The sequence below is a fragment of the Bos indicus genome, chromosome 6, assembly GCF_029378745.1.
Source record: "Bos indicus isolate NIAB-ARS_2022 breed Sahiwal x Tharparkar chromosome 6, NIAB-ARS_B.indTharparkar_mat_pri_1.0, whole genome shotgun sequence".
NCBI classification, from domain to species: Eukaryota; Metazoa; Chordata; class Mammalia; order Artiodactyla; family Bovidae; genus Bos; species Bos indicus.
The window spans coordinates 25,053,612-25,073,978 of NC_091765.1; the positions used below are offsets into that span (position 1 = coordinate 25,053,612).

At 39.5% G+C, this 20,367-nt stretch overlaps 1 protein-coding gene across 5 annotated transcripts in view; it reads left to right on the plus strand.

Annotated features, from left to right (window-relative positions):
- EMCN (endomucin) overlaps positions 1–20,367 on the plus strand; it is a 128,449-nt gene that overhangs the window by 78,064 nt on the left and 30,018 nt on the right. For 4 of the 5 annotated variants that reach the window (XM_070791150.1, XM_070791151.1, XM_070791148.1 and 1 more), the window contains one exon: positions 4,022–4,060. The exons of the other annotated variant lie outside the window; for it this stretch is intronic. In XM_070791150.1, the coding sequence (XP_070647251.1) occupies positions 4,022–4,060 (39 nt within the window). The remainder of the gene's footprint in view (positions 1–4,021; positions 4,061–20,367) is intronic. 5 annotated transcript variants of the gene reach the window in all.

Sequence of the window (20,367 nt, forward strand, 5' to 3'; positions counted from 1 at the left end):
AACTTAAACACACACACACACACACAGGAATAATTACAGATGTCTTCACTTTTCATTAGTTTCCACAACTTTAGCCACATTCCATAGCATTCATCTCTATTCAGATTTTATATTCACAAAACTGAGTCGAAATTTGAAAATAGAATGCCGTATGAAGATGTTTTATTATCTTCAAAATAATACATCCTTGATTTCAGGATAAAAAGGTATATATTTCCCAGTACTGATTAAGTATTTAAGATTTACAGAATTTCCTTCTCAGAATAACAATATATTCATTCATATAGAAATATCTGGACCTCTGAAGACTCAAGTAAAGGGTTTTGAATTGCTATTTTTTTTTTTTACTATTGCACTACTTCTTAAGGCATAGTCATTTTCATTTTATGTAATATGTCCCTGAGAAGTCATTATGCATTTTTGAAGGATGAAAAAAATGCAAAAACGAATAGTCAGGAGGCTTTGTCTGATATGAGTTTAAAATTGTTCATTCTCCATAAAGTCTATCAGCAAGAAAGATTATGACCTTATACTAAAAGCAGGAAGAACAAAGGTTTTGATTTCGTTTATATTCTAATCCTCTGGCAGCTGATAAATATTTTAACTGCATCCTCCAAGTACAGCATTATGCCATGTACAAAATTATTTTAACTAGTTATGAAAAGTAGAAATTAATTACATAAGCTTTCCACTCAGAACAGTTTATTGGAAAAAAAAGCTGTCTCAGTAAAAGAAGATGGACCTTAGAACCAACGGACCTGAATTATAATCACTGTCCTCCCTTTGAGAACATAGTTTCACTTCTTTACTGCAGATGTGCAAAATGAAAATAATAACATCTTTCTCATAGACATCAATGATTAATATATGGAATTGATCAGAAGAGTTGCTTCAAAAATAGTAGCTATCATTATCCAACTAGCAATTTTTAATAACACATTCATTTTGCCTTAAAAATTGAATTCAGTAGGTAAAATTCGTTTTTATTTTTATTATTATTATCAATTATTATTTTATATTATTATTTGTTCATTCCCTATGTTTTTACCAGAGACCTAGTACGGATACTATGGACAGACCTAGTACGAAGAAGGCAATGGCACCCACTCCAGTACTCCTGCCTGGAAAATCCCAGGGACGGAGGGGCCTGGTGGGCTGCAGTCCATGGGGTCGCTAGGAGTCGGGCACGACTGAGCGACTTCAATTTCACTTTTCACTCTCATGCATTGGAGAAGGAAATGGCAACCCACTCCAGTGTTCTTGCCTGGAGAATCCCAGGGACGGGGGAGCCTGGTGGGCTGCCGTCTATGGGGTCACACAGTCAGACACGACTGAAGTGACTTAGCAGCAGTATGGATAGTAGATGCTGAAATTATGACTGAGTAAAATAAGAAATCTCTGTCCTCCTGGACTTACATTCTAACAGGAAACAAAGCCATTTAAAAAAAATAAATGTCCCTGGAGTGATAAACTGGTGAGCAAACAAAGAATCATGGTGGGCTGAGATAGAGGGAAATGAGAAGACAGCTTTCAATAAGGTGGTTGGAGAAGACTTCTCTGAGTGGTGACACCTGAACAGCCATGAAGGGTGAGAAGGAGCCAGTGTAGGCCTGAGAGGACAGCCCACAGGCTTAGGGCCAGCAGGCCATCTGAAGCAAGGGATCCCTGGGACATTTATCTACCATGGAGACACGAAGCAGGCTGTGACAGCGGGAGTGAATTGAGGAGCAAGGCAGAAGCCAAGTCCTATGGAGAACCGCTAACTGTAGTGAGGAGAGGAATAAGGAGCCATTGGAGTAGTGAAATGTAAATTAAAAAAAAATTTTCTAGGTGGCTGTTACACATACTAAGGAGAGAGATATAGGTGCTAGATGAATAGCAGTCAATTGAATGGTGAGGCATATGTGGAATATATTTTGAAGCTAGGGCTGATGAGGTGAGAAAAAAAATGAATCAAGAAAAAAAAAGAAGAAAGGCCACTACTTTTTGGCTCATGCACCTGGGAGGCAATGGTACCATCAGTTCAGTTCAGTTCAGTTCAGTCACTCTTTGCGACCCCATGAATCACAGCACGCCAGGCCTCCCTGTCCATCACCAACTCCCGGAGTTCACCCAGACTCGAGTCCATTGAGTCAGTGATGCCATCCAGCCATCTCATCCTCTGTCGTCCCCTTCTCCTCCTGCCCACAATCCCTCCCAGCATCAGAGTCTTTTCCAATGAGTCAGTTCTTCGCATCAGGTGGCCAAAGTACTGGAGTTTCAGCTTTAGCATCATTCCTTCCAAAGAAATCCCAGGGCTGATCTCCTTCAGAATGGACTGGTTGGATCTCCTTGCAGTCCAAGGGACTCTCAAGAGTTCTCCAACACCACAGTTCAAAAGCATCAATTCTTCAGTGCTCAGCCTTATTCACAGTCCAACTCTCACATCCATACATGACCACAGGAAAAACCATAGCCTTGACTAGACGGACCTTGTTGGCAAAGTAATGTCTCTGCTTTTGAATATGCTATCTAGGTTGGTCATAACTTCCCTTCACAGACATAAAAATGAATGAAATAATGCCACTTGCAGCAACATTGATAGACCTAGAATGTATCATGCTAAGTGAAGTCCGACAGAGAAAGACACATGATACTGCTTATATGTGGAATCTAAAACAAAAAGCTACAAATGAACTTATTTACAAAATAGAAATAGACCCCCAGACATAGAAAACAAAGCTGTGGTTACCAAAAGAGGGGAGAAGGGGAGATAAATTAGGAGTCTGGAATTAAGATATATACACTATTGTATATAAAATAGATAATAATGAGATTTACTGTATAGCACAGGGACTTATGGGCTTCCCTGGTGGCTCATCAGTAAAGACTCCACCTACAATTCAGGAACTACAGGAGGCACAGGTTTGATCCCTGGCTCAGGAAGATCCCCTCGAGGGGGGCATGGCAACCCACTCCAGTATCTTGCCCGGGAAATCCCATGAACAGAGGAGCTTGACAGGCACAGTCCTTGGGGTTGCTAAGAGCTGGACACGACTGAAGCAACTTAGCACTCAATATTTTGCAATAACCTATAAGGCAAAAATCTGAAAAAGAGTATATTTAGATATAAAACTGAATCACTGTGCTGTATACCTGCAACTAACACAGCATTTTATATCATCTCTACTTCAGTTTAAAAAAAAAAAAGTTCTGTTTGGGGCATGTAAAATTTAAGATGCTGTTAAGACCGTCAGGTGAATATACAAAGGAAACAAGTGGATGTTTGTATCCACCATCATTATTGGGCTTCTATTTATCTCAAATATTTCTATATTTTTTAATGTGGAAAATCTTGATTCGTGGTGCCAACATTCAAGTTTGTTGAAATGATATTTGATTATAATTCTCTCAAGCGATTTTACTTGTAGAAAGCTCTTCTGAGCTCTATTCCCTTTAGAGGAATTTCTTAAATTTCAAAGGTATCTATCTGAACCATCCTGAATCTTCCTCAGATCAAGAGATGTGCAATATCTTAGTAGGAGTATGACATATGGCAGTGCCACTCATGAAGCACCCACTGAAGTTTCGGTAGTCTTCTGGATTCTCTTGGCATATTCAGGAAGTGGGGTTGTACCAGATGCCCCAAAGGAGGATGCAGCGAACTTTGGCTCACAGGCCAAATCCAAGCCCCAGTCTATTTTTGTAATTAAAATTTAATGAGAATATTGCCATACCTATTCTTTAGATATTACATATGGCTGTATTCACACTACAATAGCAAAAGCTGAATAGTTAGTAGAGACTTATGGCCCACAAAGCTTAAATGCTATCTGTCCCTTTAAGAAAGAGTTGACTGACCCCTGCTCTGAAGTTTCTTTTATTCAGGAAGCCTCATGATTTGGTGACTTGAGGAAAATAAATCAGAAATGAACTAAAAATCTCTATGCATTTACCACCTGAAACAATTGTGAGAGTACATATTTGATATTCAACGTTTAATTTTAGCAATTTTCTTTCTTTCTTTCTTTCTTTTCTAAAGCTGAGACTCAGAGTTCAATCAAAGCAACAGAAACACCAGGTAAGTTCATTTTCTTTTGTCTGAGAATATTCCTGAGTAAAATCCCAAGAAGGAGACAAAGTAGATCAATCAGTTTGAGGACAGGGTTAAATAGTATAAAAGAAAATATTACATGGCAACTAAAATATTTAGGAAATCTTGTGTTTAAAAAAAAAAATGCAGACAAGGAGAATATGCAACAGTGTGTCTGAGTGCTCTGGGGCTTGGGTTAGTGGAACCAGCTCTGGGAAATGCATAAAGCTTGTGGAATGTTCCTCTCCCAGAACCTAGTGTTCCTGGTCTGTTTGTGTGGTCAGCTTGCCCCCTCCCAGAAGTATAGGGTGTGCTTTTGCTGTCGTCTCTACTTTCTAACAAAGCCTGGTCCTGGCATCCAAAGAAATGATGTTATAAACCACAGTTAACAGTCTAAAATGCTATCACTTTGAGAAGCACTCAAGCTTTGCCATCCTTAGTTTTAAGCTGAAAAAATTTTGGATGATGGAGCAATGGAAATTGGAGAAGATTATTGGCAGAGGAAAATGGTCATGTTGAATCTTCATACTGTTTCGAAATTGTAATTATTTGGAGATTTTTATTTTCCTAACTCCTATCTGGTACATGTATAAGTGACATATCTCTTAGGTTATCAATATTAACCACCTTTGCTATATACTAAATGAGAAATATGTGAAATAAACCTAGGAGATCATGAAACTTGTTTTTTTTTTTTTTTTTTGGACCAGAGAAAGATTTACTGCAGAGCTGAGCAAGGAGAACAGGTGGCTAGGAAATACAGAGATCATGTAACTTTTTTTAAAAAATGGAAAAATAAAGCCATGAAAATTATGAGTGACTCTAATATTTTCACAGCAAACGTCCTAAATAGTCATCATGGTCTACCCTCAAGAATTAGAAATGGGAGTTATATGCTTTTAAATTTAAATTATTTATCTTCTACATAATATATCAAATAACAAAGGAAGTTATTTTTATATTGTTAACTTTCTCTATTTCACCTCATCACGGTATTTTTTATCCTTTATTTCCATCTACACAGTCTAGAAATGCATTGGAAAAAGCCTTGGGAAAAACAAAACATAAAAATAGTTCATCCAGGCAAAGAGGGCAGCTTTGCATTGGCTGATGCTTTGCACTGTTCTGGAGAAATACTGTCCCCTGTTTCATGGATTGGTTATCAAGGAGGAGTTACAGATGGAGGAGAATAGGGAGGCTGCCAAATTGTCAGCTCTTTTTAAGGAGAGACCAAAGCATCTTTTATTTTGTTTAAAAGTTTATTTACAAAATTCCAGCTTTAACTACAATTGATTTTTACATGTAATGAAAAGCACTTTTAGATTTTAATTTTGAATTATAGAAACTAATTCTCCTAAAATAGATAATAGACAAACCATTGATTTGAACAGTGAATTAGAAAGAAATATGGCTGATTCTATCAACTGCAAGAAAGGTCAGTCTTAAATTTCAGATATATGGAGGGCTAAAGCCTAAATCCAGGTTCACTTTAAAAAAATTAACAAATTTCCCCCATCTTCCTTAAAATAATTAGTATTTTTCTTTTAGGTAATGTTGAGGTAAATGTTTAGGTAATGTTGACAGAATGTGGTCCACTGGAGAAGGGAATGGCAAACCACTTCAGTATTCTTGCCTTGAGAACCCCATGAATAGCATGAAAAGGCAAAATTATAGGATACTGAAGAGGAATTCCCCAGGTCAGTAGGTGACCAATATGCTACTGGAGATCACTGGAGAAATAACTCCAGAAAGAATGAGGGGATGGAGCCAAAGCAAAAACAATACACAGTTGTGGATGTGACTGGTCATAGAAGCAAGGTCCGATGCTGTAAAGAGCAATATTGCACAGGAACCAGGAATGTCAGGTCCATGAATCAAGGCAAATTGGAAGTGGTCAAACAAGAGATGGCAGGAGTGAATGTCGACATTCTAGGAATCAGCAAACTAAAATGGACTGGGATGGGTGAATTTAACTCAGATGACCATTATATCTACTACTGCGGGCAGGAATCCCTCAGAAGAAATGGAGTAGCCATCATGGTCAACAAAAGAGTCCAAAATGCAGTATTTGGATGCAATCTCAAAAACAACAGAATGATCTCTGTTCGTTTCTAAGGCAAACCATTCGATATCACAGTAATCCAAATCTATGCCCCAACCAGTAACACTGAAGAAGCTGAAGTTGAACAGTACTATGAAGACCTACAAGACCTTTTAGAACTAACACCCAAAAAAGATGTCCTTTTCATTATAAGGGACTGGAATACAAAAGTAGGCAGCCAAGAAACACCTCGAGTAACAGGCAAATTTGGCCTTGGAATACAGAATGAAGCAGGGCAAAGGCTAATAGAGTTTTGCCAAGAAAATGCACTGGTCATAGCAAACACCCTCTTCCAACAACACACGAGAAGACTCTACACATGGACATCACCAGATGGTCAACACTGAAATCAGATTGATTATATTCTTTGCAGCCAAAGATGGAGAAGCTCTATACAGTCAGCAAAAATAAGACCAGGAGCTGACTATGCCTCAGATCATGAACTCCTTATTGCCAAATTCAGACTTAAATTGAAGAAAGTAGGGAAAACCACTAGACCATTCAGGTATAACCTAAATCAAATCCCTTATGATTATACAGTGGAAGTGAGAAATAGATTTAAGGGCCTAGATCTGATAGATAGAGGGCCTGATGAACTATGGACTGAGGTTCATGACATTGTACAGGAGACAGGGTTCAAGACCATCCCCATGGAAAAGAAATGCAAAAAAGCAAAATAGCTGTCTGGGGAGGCCTTAAAAATACCTGTGAAAAGAAGAGAAGTGAAAAGCAAAGGAGAAAAGGAAAGATATAAGCATCTGAATGCAGAGTTCCAAAGAATAGCAAGAAGAGATAAGAAAGCCTTCCTCAGTGATCAGTGCAAAGAAATAGAGGAAAACAACAGAATGGGAAAGACTAGAGATCTCTTCAAGAAAATTAGAGATACCCAAGGGAACACTTCATGAAAAGATGGGCTCGATAAAGGACAGAAATGGTATGGACCTAACAGAAGCAGAAGGTATTAAGAAGAGGTGGCAAGAATACACAGAAGAACTGTACAAAAAAGATCTTCATGACCCAGTTAATCTCGATAGTGTGATCACTCACCTAGAGCCAGACATCCTGGAATATGAAGTCAAGTGGGCCTTAGAAAGCATCACTATGAACAAAGCTAGTGGAGGTGATGGAATTCCAGTTGAGCTACTCCAAATCCTGAAAGATGATGCTGTGAAAATGCTGCACTCAATATGCCAGCAAATTTGAAAAACTCAGCAGTGGCCACAGGACTGGAAAAGGTCAGTTTTCATTCCAGTCCCAAAGAAAGGCAATGCCAAAGAATGCTCAAACTACCACACAATTGCACTCATCTCACACACTAGTAAAGTAATGCTCAAAATTCTCCAAGCCAGGCTTCAGCAATACGTGAACCGTGAACTTCCTGATGTTCAAGCTGGTTTTAGAAAAAGCAGAGGAACCAGAGATCAAATTGCCAACATCCACTGGATCATGGAAAAAGCAAGAGAGTTCCAGAAAAACATCTATTTCTGCTTTATTGACTATGCCAAAGCCTTTGACTGTGTGGATCACAATAAACTGTGGAAAATTCCAAAAGAGATGGGAATACCAGACCACCTGACCTGCCTCTTGAGCAATTTGTATGCAGGTCAGGAAACAACAGTTAGAACTGGACATGGAACAACAGACTGGTTCCAAATAGGAAAAGGAGTTCGTCAAGGCTGTATATTGTCACCCTGCTTCTTTAACTTATATGCAGAGTACATCATGAGAAACGCTGGGCTGGAAGAAGCACAACCTGGAATCAAGATTGCTGGGAGAAATATCAATAACCTCTGATATGCAGATGACACCACCTTTATAGCAGAAAGTGAAGAGGAACTCAAAAGCCTCTTGATGAAAGTGAAAGTGTAGAGTGAAAAAAGTGGGCTTAAAGCTCAACATTCAGAAAACAAAGATCATGGCATCTGGTCTCATAACTTCATGGGTAATAGATGGGGAAACAGTGGAAACAGTGGCTGACTTTATTTTGGGGGGCTCCAAAATCACTGCAGATGGTGATTGCAGCCATGAAATTAAAAGACATTTACTCCTTGGAAGAAAAGTTATGACCAACCTAGATAGCATATTGAAAAGTAGAGACATTACTTTGCTAAGAAAGGTCCATCTAGTCAAGGCTATGGTTTTTCCTGTGGTCGTGTATGGATGTGAGAGTTGGACTGTGAAGAAGGCTGAGCTCTAAAGAATTGATGCTTTTGAACTGTGGTGTTGGAGAAGACTCTTGAGAGTCCCTTGGACTGCAAGGAGATCCAAGCAGTCCGTTCTGAAGGAGATCAGCCCTGGGATTTCTTTGGAAGGAATGATGCTAAAGCTGAAACTCCAGTACTTTGGTCACCTCATGCGAAGAGTTGACTCATTGGAAAAAACTCTGATGCTGGGAGGGATTGGGGGCAGGAGGAGAAGGGGACGACAGAGGATGAGATGGCTGGATGGCATCACTGACTCGATGGACGTGAGTCTGAGTGAACTCCGGGAGTTGGTGATGGACAGGGTGGCCTGGCGTGCTGTGATTCATGGGGTCGCAAAGAGTCGGACACGAGTGAGTGACTGAACTGAACTGACTCAACTGAATACACATTTAGTCTTTGACTAGAACATTCATAGCTCTCACATTTGATATTTTCTTTCATACAATGCATCTGGCTTTAATTTCCATGAAAAATTATGTCTTTACCACTCTCTTCAAAAATTATTGTTAAGGGTCTAGCAATTGGTAATTGTTTTATGTAGGATCTTTTTTTGGAATTCAGAATAAGGCAACTGTATATAAAATATGAATTATAAGCAGTTATATGTAGATATGGACTTCTCTGTTGGCTCACATGGTAAAGAATCTGCCTACAAGGCTGTGGACCCAGGTTCAATGCCTGAGTTGGGAAGATTCCCTGGAGAAGGAAATGTATATCAATTCCAGTATTCTTACATGGAGAAATCCATGGACAGAGGACCTTGGCAGGCTATAGTCAATGGGGTTGCAAAGACTCAGACACAACTGAGCAACTAATACTTTCTTTTTCTTTTCTATATGTAGATACGACATTCAATTTTATATAATAAACATACAAGAAAGGTAGTCACAGTTAGATGGACATGATTGATCAAGGTCAGAAGACATGTCCATTCATTTCATTCAATAGTGCAAAGGTTGTATGAATGGACAGCTGTGTTTAGTAATGCTAAGCATGAAGAAGAATTCACACCCAATATCTAAAACATGTAGGAGAGTAAAATTTCAACTGCCCACTGTAACATACCTGGTAAGATTCCAAGTTTAGTATAATCCCCTGCTAAATATACAGAAGGATATATTCAACCAATCACTGCTAACCGAGGTATTCAATCTTTGTTCTGTTCCATCACATATAGCACTAGCTAAGATTTTGAGTGATACATGGAGCCTGCCATGAAGGGTTACTAAAGACTAGTCAATATAATAAATAACTATAATAACTCCAGCAGTCATATAGTGTCAGTGATAAGCCTCAGATAACCTTACATTAGGATCAGAGGAGGGAAAGAATTTTTTTCCCTTTATCTGTGGTAGCATACACTGGGTGAGATAAAAGCAATTTAAGAAAGACGAGAAACAGTTTCATGAAAAAAGTGGTCTTCTAGCTGCCAGATTTTTGTGCCTACTTGATTTTTTAGCTCTGAGTTCAGAGCTAATGAGGATATGGAAAGACCCACTAAAAAGTGATGAAAGACTGTTTATTCCCTGGAGATATATGCAGACATTGTGTGTGGCCATTACAACAATTTAAAGCAATGATAGAATTCACTTTTGTTTAGCCTTATCATTTTCCCACAGACAGGCAGAGCTAATAACTTGTCCTTGAAAATTAACCTTTTGATTTCTTTGTAAGAGATGTCAGCTCAAAGAAAAATGGACCAATATGCCTCAATATATTGGGAAAGGAATAAACCATTTGCCCATAATTTCCTGAAAATACAACTATATTTGTCCAGGTTTTCCACAGAAGCAGAACAAAGAGAATATACATATATAAATATGTATTTATATAAACATATGGAAATCTCTAAAGAGATGTATTATAAAGAATTGGCTCAATGTATTACAGAGTCTGAGAAGTCCTGAGACCTCACTTGGCAAACGAGATCCAGAAGCAGGGAATGCATGGTGCACTTCTAGTCCCAGTCCAAAGTGCTGAGACCAGAAGAGCAGATGCTGTAAGTTCCAGGCTGGAAGCTGGAAAGCTCAAGATCCAAGAGGAGACAATAGCTCAGTTCAAAGGCACGGAAACACTGATATCCCAGCTCAAGGCAACCAGGCAGAAAGAATTGCTTCTTACTCCAGGAAGCCTTTCTGTTTGCGTGTGTGTGTGCATGCTCAGTCATGTCCATCTCTTTGCGCCCCCGTACAGGCCTCCAACTGATTGGATGAGAGCCACCCTAATGGAGGTCATATATTTCACTCATCTACTGATCTGAATATTAATCTCATCCAAAAACACATTCACAGGCACACCCAGAATAATGCTTGACCAATACCTGAGAGGCAAGTTCAATCCCTGGGTTGGGAAAAATCCCCTGGAGAAGGAAATGGCAACCTGCTCCAGTATTCTTGCCTGGGAAATTCCATGGACAGAAGAGCTTGTTGGGCTACAGTCCATGGGGTCACAAAGAGTCAGGTAAAACTTTGTGACTAAACAACCATATCAAATATCTGAGAACCCCATAGCCAAGTCAACACAAAAAATTAATCATCACAGCATTCTCATTGTGACCAGCACAGCTTGCAAAAAATTTTATTGTACACATCTTTCATTTCTCAACTGTGTTTCAGGACCTCAGTTGTTTTTTAGACATTAACTTTTTTATGGAAAATCAGAAGCTAGTACAGACAACTGCCATCAAAATTGACTACTGGCCTTTGGAAAGGAGGATTCTCTGTCGTGATTCATTCATCATGCTTGAATGAACAAGCACAGGCATTCTTATGCAATGCCTGGAGTTGGTTACTGGTAAATTCATATAATGTGAAACATGAACTATTTTATACAGAGGATTACTTACCTGAATATTCTGACTTTGAATGACAGAATCTTGATACTATTGTTCAGTTAGTAACAGTTCAGTTAGAATGTACTCAACAGTTCAGTTAGAATGTACTCAAACTAGAAATATAGCCATAGCAAATGATATCCTGAGTTGTTTTAGTAACTTGGAAATTTTATGATGTTTAAAAATTAGCTGTGAAAAAAATAACTCAGTTATGGAATGAGAAATAGAAATTAGCTTAGGGCCTGGCATAAGCTTCCACTTGGGAAATTATATGAACCTATAAATCTAGGTATGGCTAAGTGGTTTCTCCTCTGGTTCAAGGATCTGATAAGTCTCTGAGAAGTGCTCAACCCTGTTCTTGAGACTCTCTAGTCTACACTGAACGGTCATAAAAACTCACAATCTTGGACTTCCCTGGTGGCGCAGTGAATAAGAACCCACCTGCCAAAGCAGGGGCACAGGTTTGATCCTTGGTCCTGGAAGATTCCACATCCTATGAAGGAACTAAATCCCATATGCCACAACCACTGAGCCTGGGCTCTGGAGCCCATGAGCCGTGACTTCGGAAGCCTGCACCTAGAGCTGTGCTCTGCAACAAGAGAAGCCACCTCTATCAGAAGCCTCTGCATCACAGCAAAGATTATCCTCCTCTCACCACAACTAGAGAAAGTCTGAGAGCAGCAAGGAAAACCAAGAACAACTGAAAAACAAGCTAACAAACAAAAACCTCAATCTCAACTGATTGGCTAGCCAGCACTCACTTTAAGAACCGACACATTTCAACAATATTGCTAAGGATGTGAGCTCCTCCAGTAAACTCTACAACGTGCTCTCTGTTAATACATTAGGAAGAATTCTCTCTGTCTCCTTGTATGTTTCTGCAGAGTCTGGTCTAGCCACTGAAGAAAGAGAGGTTTAGTTTCTCTTGGTATAAAGAAACCTCTTGATTGGAGAATAAATTGAAATAGGTGATACTGCTGCTAAGTCGCTTCAGTCGTGTCCAACTCTGTGTGACCCCATAGACGGCAGCCCACCAGGCTCCCCCGTCCCTGGGATTCTCCAGGCAAGAACACTGGAGTGGGTTGCCATTTCCTTCTCCAGTGCATGAAAGTGAAAAGTGAAAGTGAAGTCGCTCAGTTGTGTCTGACCCTCAACGACCCCATGGACGGCAGCCTACTAGGCTCCTCCATCCATGGGATTTTCCAGGCAAGAGTACTGGAGTGGGGTGCCATTGCCTTCTCCAGAAATAGGTGATATTTCATGTAATAAAAATAAAGATGCACTTATAACTCATTGTTACTGAGCAGCAGCAGCTTAGGCAGCATAGAGTCGTGGTTGACAGACCAGAGTCTAGAGTCTGCATTCAAACCCTGGCTCTGTGTGACTTTGGGCAAATTATTTAAGCTCTCTGGGCTTTAGCTTCCATTATGTGAAATGATAATGTTGTTAATATAGTAGTGAGTATAAAGCCCTTAGAACAATGCATGGCACATAGTGTCCCATCAGTTCAGTTGAGTTCAGTTCAGTCGCTCGGTCTTGTCCAAATTTTGCAACCCCATGGACTGCAGCATGCCAGGATTCCCTGTCCATCATCAACTCGCAGAGCTTGCTCAAACTCATGTCCATTGAGTCGTGATGCCATCCAACCATCTCATCCTTTGTTGTCCCCTTCTCCTCCTGCCTTCAATTTCCCCCAGCATTAGAGTCTTTTAAAATGAGTCAGTTCTTCACATTAGGTGGCCAAATTATTGGAGTTTCAGCTTCAACATCAGTCCTTCCTTCCAGTGAATATTCAGGACTAATTTCCTTTAGGATGGACTGGTTGGATATCTTTGCTGTCTAAGGGACTCTCAAGAGTCTTCTCCAACAACCACAATTCAAAAGCATCAATTCTTCCATGCTCAGCTTTACAGTCCAACTCTCACATCCATACATCACTACTGGAAAAGTCATAGCATTGACTAGATGAACTTTTTTTGGCAAAATAATGTCTCTGCTTTATAACATGCTGTCTAGGCTAGTAATAGCTTTTCTTCCAAGGAGCAAGCATCTTTTAATTTCATGGCTGCAGTCATCATCTGCAGTGATTTTGGACCCCCCAAAAATAAAGTCTGACAATGTTTCCATTGTTTCCCCATCTATTTGCCATGAAGTGATAGGACCAGATGCCATGATCTTCGTTTTCTGAATGTTGAGCTTTAAGCCAACTTTTTAACTCTCCTCTTTCACTTTCATGTAGATGCTCTTTAGTTCTTCATTTTCTCCCATGAGGGTGGTGTTACCTGTGTATCTGAGGTTATTGATATTTCTCCCGGCAATCTTAATTCCAGCTTGTACTTCATTTTGCATGATGTACTCTGCATATAGTTAAATAAGCAGGGTGACAATATACAGCCTTGACATACTCCTTTTCCTATTTGGAACCAGTCTGTTGTTCCATGTCCAGTTCTAACCATTGTTTTCTGACCTGCATACAGATTTCTCAAGAGGCAGGTCAGGTGGTCTGGGATTCCCATCTCTTGGAGAATTTTCCACAGTTTGTTGTGATCCACATAGTCAAAGGCTTTGGCATAGTCAATAAAGCAGAAGTAAATATTTTTTGGAACTCTGTTTTTTTAGTGATCCAATAGATGTTGGCAATTTGATCTCTGGTTCCTCTGCCTTTTCTAAAACCAGCTTGAATATCTGGAATTTCATGTTTCACATACTGTTGAAGCCTGGCTCGAAAATTTTGAGCATTACTTTGCTAGCATGTGAAATGAGTGCAATTGTGCAGTAGTTTGAGCATTATTTGGCATTGCCTTTCTTTGGGATTGGAATGAAAACTGACCTTTTCCAGTCCTGTGGCCACTGCTGAGTTTTTCAAATTTGCTGGCATATTGAGTGCAGCATTTTACAGAATCATCTTTTAGGATTTGAAATAGCTCAACTGGAATTCCATCACCTCCACTAGCTTTGTTCGTAGTGATGCTTTCTAAGGCTCACTTGACTTCACATTCCAGGATGTCTGGCTCTAGGTGAGTGATCACACCATCGTGATTATCTGGGTCATGAAGATCTTTTTTGTATAGTTCTTCTGTGTATTCTTGCCACCTCTTCTTAGTATCTTCTGCTTCTGTTAAGTCCATGCCATTTCTGTCCTGTATTGAGCCCATCTTTGCATGAAGTGTTCCCTTGGTATCTCTAATTTTCTTGAAGAGATCTCTAGTCTTTCCCATTCTATTGTCTTCCTCTGTTTCTTTGCACTGATCACAGAGGAAGGCTTTCTTATCTCTCCTTGCTATTCTTTGGAACTCTGCATTCAAGTGGGTATATCTTTACTTTTCTCCTTTGTTTTTCACTTCTCTTCTTTTCACAGCTATTTGTAAGGCCTCCTCAGACAGCCATTTGCTTTTTTGCCCTTCTTTTTCTTGGGGATGTTTTTGATCCCTGTCTCCTGTATAGTGTTACAAACCTCCATCCATAGTTCATCAGGCACTCTGTCTATCAGATCTAATCCCTTAAATCTATTACTCACTTCCACTGTATAATCATAAGGGATTTGATTTAGGTCATACCTGAATGGTCTAGTGATTTTCCCTACTTTCTTCATTCTAAGTCTGAATTTGGCAATAAGGGGTTCATGATCTGAGCCACAGTCAGCTCCCAGTCTTGTTTTTGCTGACTGTATAGAGCTTCTCCATCTTTGGATGCAAAGAACATAATCAGTCTGATTTTGGTGTTGAACATCTGGTGATGTCCATATGTAAAGTCTTCTCTTGTGTTGTTGGAAGAGGGTGTTTTCTATATCCAGTGCATTCTCTTGGCAAAACTCTATTAGCCTTTGCCCTGCTTCATTCTGTACTCCAAGGCCAAATTTGCCTGTTACTCCAGGTATTCTTGACTTCCTAGTTACATATTAAAAAGCTTCTTGATGTTTTCTGGTCATATTATCCAAATTGTGAATTTAAGGTAAGACAATGTATATATTTGGGGAGAGAGATGAGAATAGTCTAAAACTTTCAGAATGCTGCAAAAATTTCATTTATCTCATTGCTAATGATGCCATTAGCAAGTAAAAGATGAACTCAACTCACTTAAAATCTCTTGGTTGCATGGCTTTATGGAAAGGAAACGGAAAGGGTTTTGAGTCATGCTTGCCTTATGTTTTAGCTCTTCCACTTCTTGTCAGATGTGTTACCTCATCTCTGTGAGCCACAGTATCTCTATTTACAGTACAGAATAAAAATGTTTAAGAATAAGGTAAGTTAGTGTGTATGGAAGTAATTAGCACGGTCCATTTATTCTTTGTATATGTATATCATTTTCTGGAATATAATAACTATATTAAATCACAAAATAAAATATGTCCTCCTTCTACATATATTTCTATGGTTACTTAAAGGAAACAAATCTCTAGTCATGGTTACTACTGGGTTACAGGGTGCTGTTACCTCTGGTTAGTTATGCTGATGACCCAAAGCAAAATGAAAGAAATTTGAGATAAATTGTTTTTGCATAGCTTAAAGAATACAAGTAGGTCAGAATGTTAAGGTCTGACGAGAGAAAAAATTAATTTTTCTCATGTGAAGGCAGGAAAGTTTCCTTTAAATATTTTGCCCATTGAGTACATGAGGTGTTCCATTAAGGGTGAAAATGCAGACTAGCAAGGACAAAATCTGGCTTAAAAGGAACCCTGATGAAAAAAAAAGACTTAAAATCTTAGAGCTAAAAGTCACCTCGGGGCAGGGGGGAAAGAGTCAATTCTGAGAATCCCATACAGGCTATGCAGGTAAAGGAACAGCTGACTACAAAAGTAACATAATTTCAGAGAATCAAGAATAGAAGAATAGAGGAAATCTGTATTTTGTGAAGATAGTTTAACTCTGATATCAGAACTTGACATAAGTGACAAAACCACACACCAATTTTACCTACTACTCTTGGCATCAAAATCCTAACTTATTAAAATGCTAATTAATGATTTATGAATAGTTGCAGAGACATTTCCCATCTCTAAAAAGCTTAGCTTTGCTTACATTTTTGTTCTTTTAAAGTAAGTCAGGTTCTTCAGTATAAGAAGTGCTTGCTCCAGATGTTCTGTATATACAATGGAATATTACTCAACCATAAAATAATGAAACAGTGTCATTTACCGAAACATGGATGGACCTAGGGATCATCATATTATGTGAAGTAAGTCAGATAGAAAGAGACAAATATCATATGGTATGATGTATATGTAGAATCTAAAAAAAAAAAAAAAGATACAAATGAACTTATCTACAGAACAGAAGTAGAGTCACAGATATAGGAAACAAACTTATGGTTACCAAAGGGACTAATGAAGGGTGTAGGGAGAGGTAAATTAGAAATTTGGGATTAACATGTACACACTCAGTTCAGTCGCTCAGTCGTGTCCGACTCTTTGCGACCCCATGAATCGCAGCACACCAGGCCTGCCTGTCCATCACCAACTCCCGGAGTTCACCCAGACTCATGTCCATCGAGTCAGTGATGCCATCCAGCCATCTCATCCTCTGTTGTCCCCTTCTCCTCCTGCCCCCAATCCCTCCCAGCATCAGTCTTTTCCAATGAGTCAACTCTTCGCATGAGGTGGCCAAAGTACTGGAGTTTCAGCTTCAACATCATTCCTTCCAAAGAAATCCCAGGGCTGATCTCCTTCAGAATGGACTGGTTGGACAGTACTATATATAAAATAGGGAAACAACAAGGACCTACTGTGTAGCACAGGGAACTATACACAATATCTTGTAATGACCTGTAATAGGAAAGAATCTGAGAAAGAACATATATATATTTTTTGTTTGTAGGTGTATATAACTGAATCACTGTGCTGTACACTTGAGACTAACACAACATTGTAAATCAAACATATGTCAACATAAATAAATAAATGAAATTAGAGGAAAAGCATTAAAAAAATAAAAGTGACCTCAGGGATCATGTCAGCATACTGCCTTTCAAAACACAGGGTGGGACCAATTATACTCATAGCGTTTATTGACTGAACTGCTGATGTGCCGCTTACCTATATAATAGATCATATTCCACTCTTATAACGAAAGCCTAGAGTAAACCGTGCTCTCCTTCCCTGAATGTCAGGATGCTCAGAATCAGTTCTTACGGCCAACATCAGCAACCGTATTGATGCTTGGTATTAACTCTTAGAAGGAGCTTATTTGTTTCTTCCATTTGCCATTGCTTCAATTTCTTATTTCTATTTTATTCATCTTATGCTGTATACCATTCCTTAACTAAAATTAAAAGTTTGAGAAAGCCATAAGGGACTCCTCCAGCTCAAGTCCCTCCTCAGAGAAGTCCACAGTTCCCAGGGGGAGGATTGCTTTCGTATCCTTGCCAGGCTCAACCACTGGCTGGGAGCTGCCTGCAGGAAGTATGAAACCAGTAAAAACACAAGGATGGAATTCAGAGAACAAGTGGAGAACTTCAGTCAAAATTTATACTATCCGTAGTTTGCCTTTGATGACACGCATTCTCGTAGTCACCAGAGAGCCCTGGGACAGCAATAAGGTCTTCTGTCTTAAAAACTTTCCATAATTTATCTAATAAGTCGCTTCAGTTGTGTCCAACTCTTTGCAACCATATGGACTGTAGCCCACCAGGCTCCTCTGGCCATGGGATTCTCCAGACGAGAATACTGGAGTGAATTGCCATGCTGTCCTCCAGAGGATCTTCCCAACCCAGGGAGTGAACCTGTACCTCTTTTGTTTCCTGCATTGTCAGATGGGTTCTTTACCACCAGTGCCACCTGGCAAGAGCCAAATGTGTACCATAGTCAGATGCCAATAGGGTAAATTTGGATATGCATTATTACAATAGACTTGACTCTGCAGGTCTCTTTATTACAACAGAGTTTGTTCCAAGGGTCTCTGCCTCAAACAGCCTCCTCCGAGTTCTAGCTTGAAGTTTGCAAACTAAATTTAAGTCATAACATATCAATAATCTGATATTGAATACAGTCAACAAAAGTAAATGTATAAGAGCAAATTTATATCATCTAAGAGCACCATACACTCACATTTAAGTGTCTGCAGAGTCATATACTTTTATACTTAGAAAATCTGAGAAAATTAGGTAAATTGACTTTGCTTGAAAGTCACAACTCTCTAGGTGCCTAATCACAATTTACTTATACTACAAATATTATATTATTATACTGTTATAAAATAATATGGGCTTCCCTGGTGGCTCAGATGGTAAAGAATCTGCCTGCTAATGCAGAACCCTGTGTTTGATCCCTGGGTCAGGAAGATACCCTGGAGAAGAGAATGACAACCCACTCCAGTATTCTTGCCTGGAGAATTCCATGGACAAAGGAGACTTATTAACTATAACCCGTGGGGTTGCAAAGAGTCGGACACCACTGAACAATTAACACTTTCACTTTCATAAAGTAATTATTAATATAATATAAATTAACATGTATATTAAACTTCTATATTCAGTTCAGTTCAGTAGCTCAGTCGTGTCCGACTCTTTGCCACCCCATGATTGCAGCACGCCAGGCCTCCCTGTCCATCATCAACTCCCGGAGTTCACTCAGACTCACGTCCATTGAGTCGGTGATGCCATCCAGCCATCTCATCCTCTGTCGTCCCCTTCTCCTCCTGCCCCCAATCCCTCCCAGCATCAGAGTCTTTTCCAATGAGTCAACTCTTTGCATGAGGTAGCCAAAGTACTGGAGTTTCAGCTTTAGCATCATTCCTTCCAAAGAAATCGAGGGCTGATCTCCATCAGAATGGACTGGTTGGAGCTCCTTGCAGTCCAAGGAACTCTCAAGAGTCTTCTCCAACACCACAGTTCAAAAGCATCAATCCTTCAGTGCTCAGCCTTCTTCACAGTCCAACTCTCACATCCATACATAACCACAGGAAAAACCATAGCCTTGACTAGACGGACCTTTGTTGGCAAAATAACGTCTCTGGTTTTGAATATGCTATCTAGGTTGGTCATAACTTTCCTTCCAAGGAGTAAGCATCTTTTAATTTCATGGCGCAATCACCATCTGCAGTGATTTTGGAGCCCCCAAAAATAAAATCTGACACTGTTTCCACTGTTTCCCCGTCTATTTCCCATGAAGTGATGGGACCGGTTGCCATGATCTTCATTTTCTGAATGTTGAGCTTTAAGCCAACTTTCTCACTCTCCACTTTCACTTTCAATCGCAGCACTGTTTATAATAGCCAGGACATGGAAGCAACCTAGATGTCCATCAGCAGATGAATGGATAAGAAAGCTGTGGTACATATACACAATGGAGTATTACTCAGCCATTAAAAATATTTCATTTGAATTAGTTCTAATGAGGTGGATGAAACTGGAGCCTATTATACAGAGTGAAGTAAGCCAGAAGGAAAAACACCAATACAGTATACTAACGCATATATATGGAATTTAGAAAGATGATAACAAAAACCCTGTGTACAAGACAGCAAAAGAGACACTGATGTATGGAACAGTCTTATGGACTCTGTGGGAGAGGGAGAGGGTGGGAAGATTTGGGAGAATGGCATTGAAACATGTAAAATATCATGTATGAAACGAGATGCCAGTCCAGGTTCAATGCACGATACTGGATGCTTGGGGCTAGTGCACTGGGATGACCCAGAGGGATGGTATGGGGAGGGAGGAGGGAGGAAGGAGGAGGGTTCAGGATGGGGAGCACATGTATACCTGTGATGGATTCATTTTGATATTTGGCAAAACTAATACAATTATGTAAAGTTTAAAAATAAAATAAAATTTTAAAAAAAAAGAGGCTTTTGAGTTCCTCTTCACTTTCTGCCGTAAGGGTCGTGTCATCTGCATATCTGAGGTTATTGATATTTCTCCCGGCAATCTTGATTCCAACTTGTGTTTCTTCCAGTTCAGCATTTCTCATGATGTAGTCTGCATAGAAGTTAAATAAGCAGGGTGACAATATACAGCCTTGATGTACTCCTTTTCCTATTTGGAACCAGTCTGTTGTTCCATGTCCAGTTCTAACTGTTGCTTCCTGACCTGCAAACAGATTTATCAAGAGGCAGGTCAGGTGGTCTGGTATTCCCATCTCTTTCAGAATTGTCCACAGTTTATTGTGATCCATGCAATCAAAGGCATTGGCATAGTCAAGAAAGCAGAAATAGATGTTTTT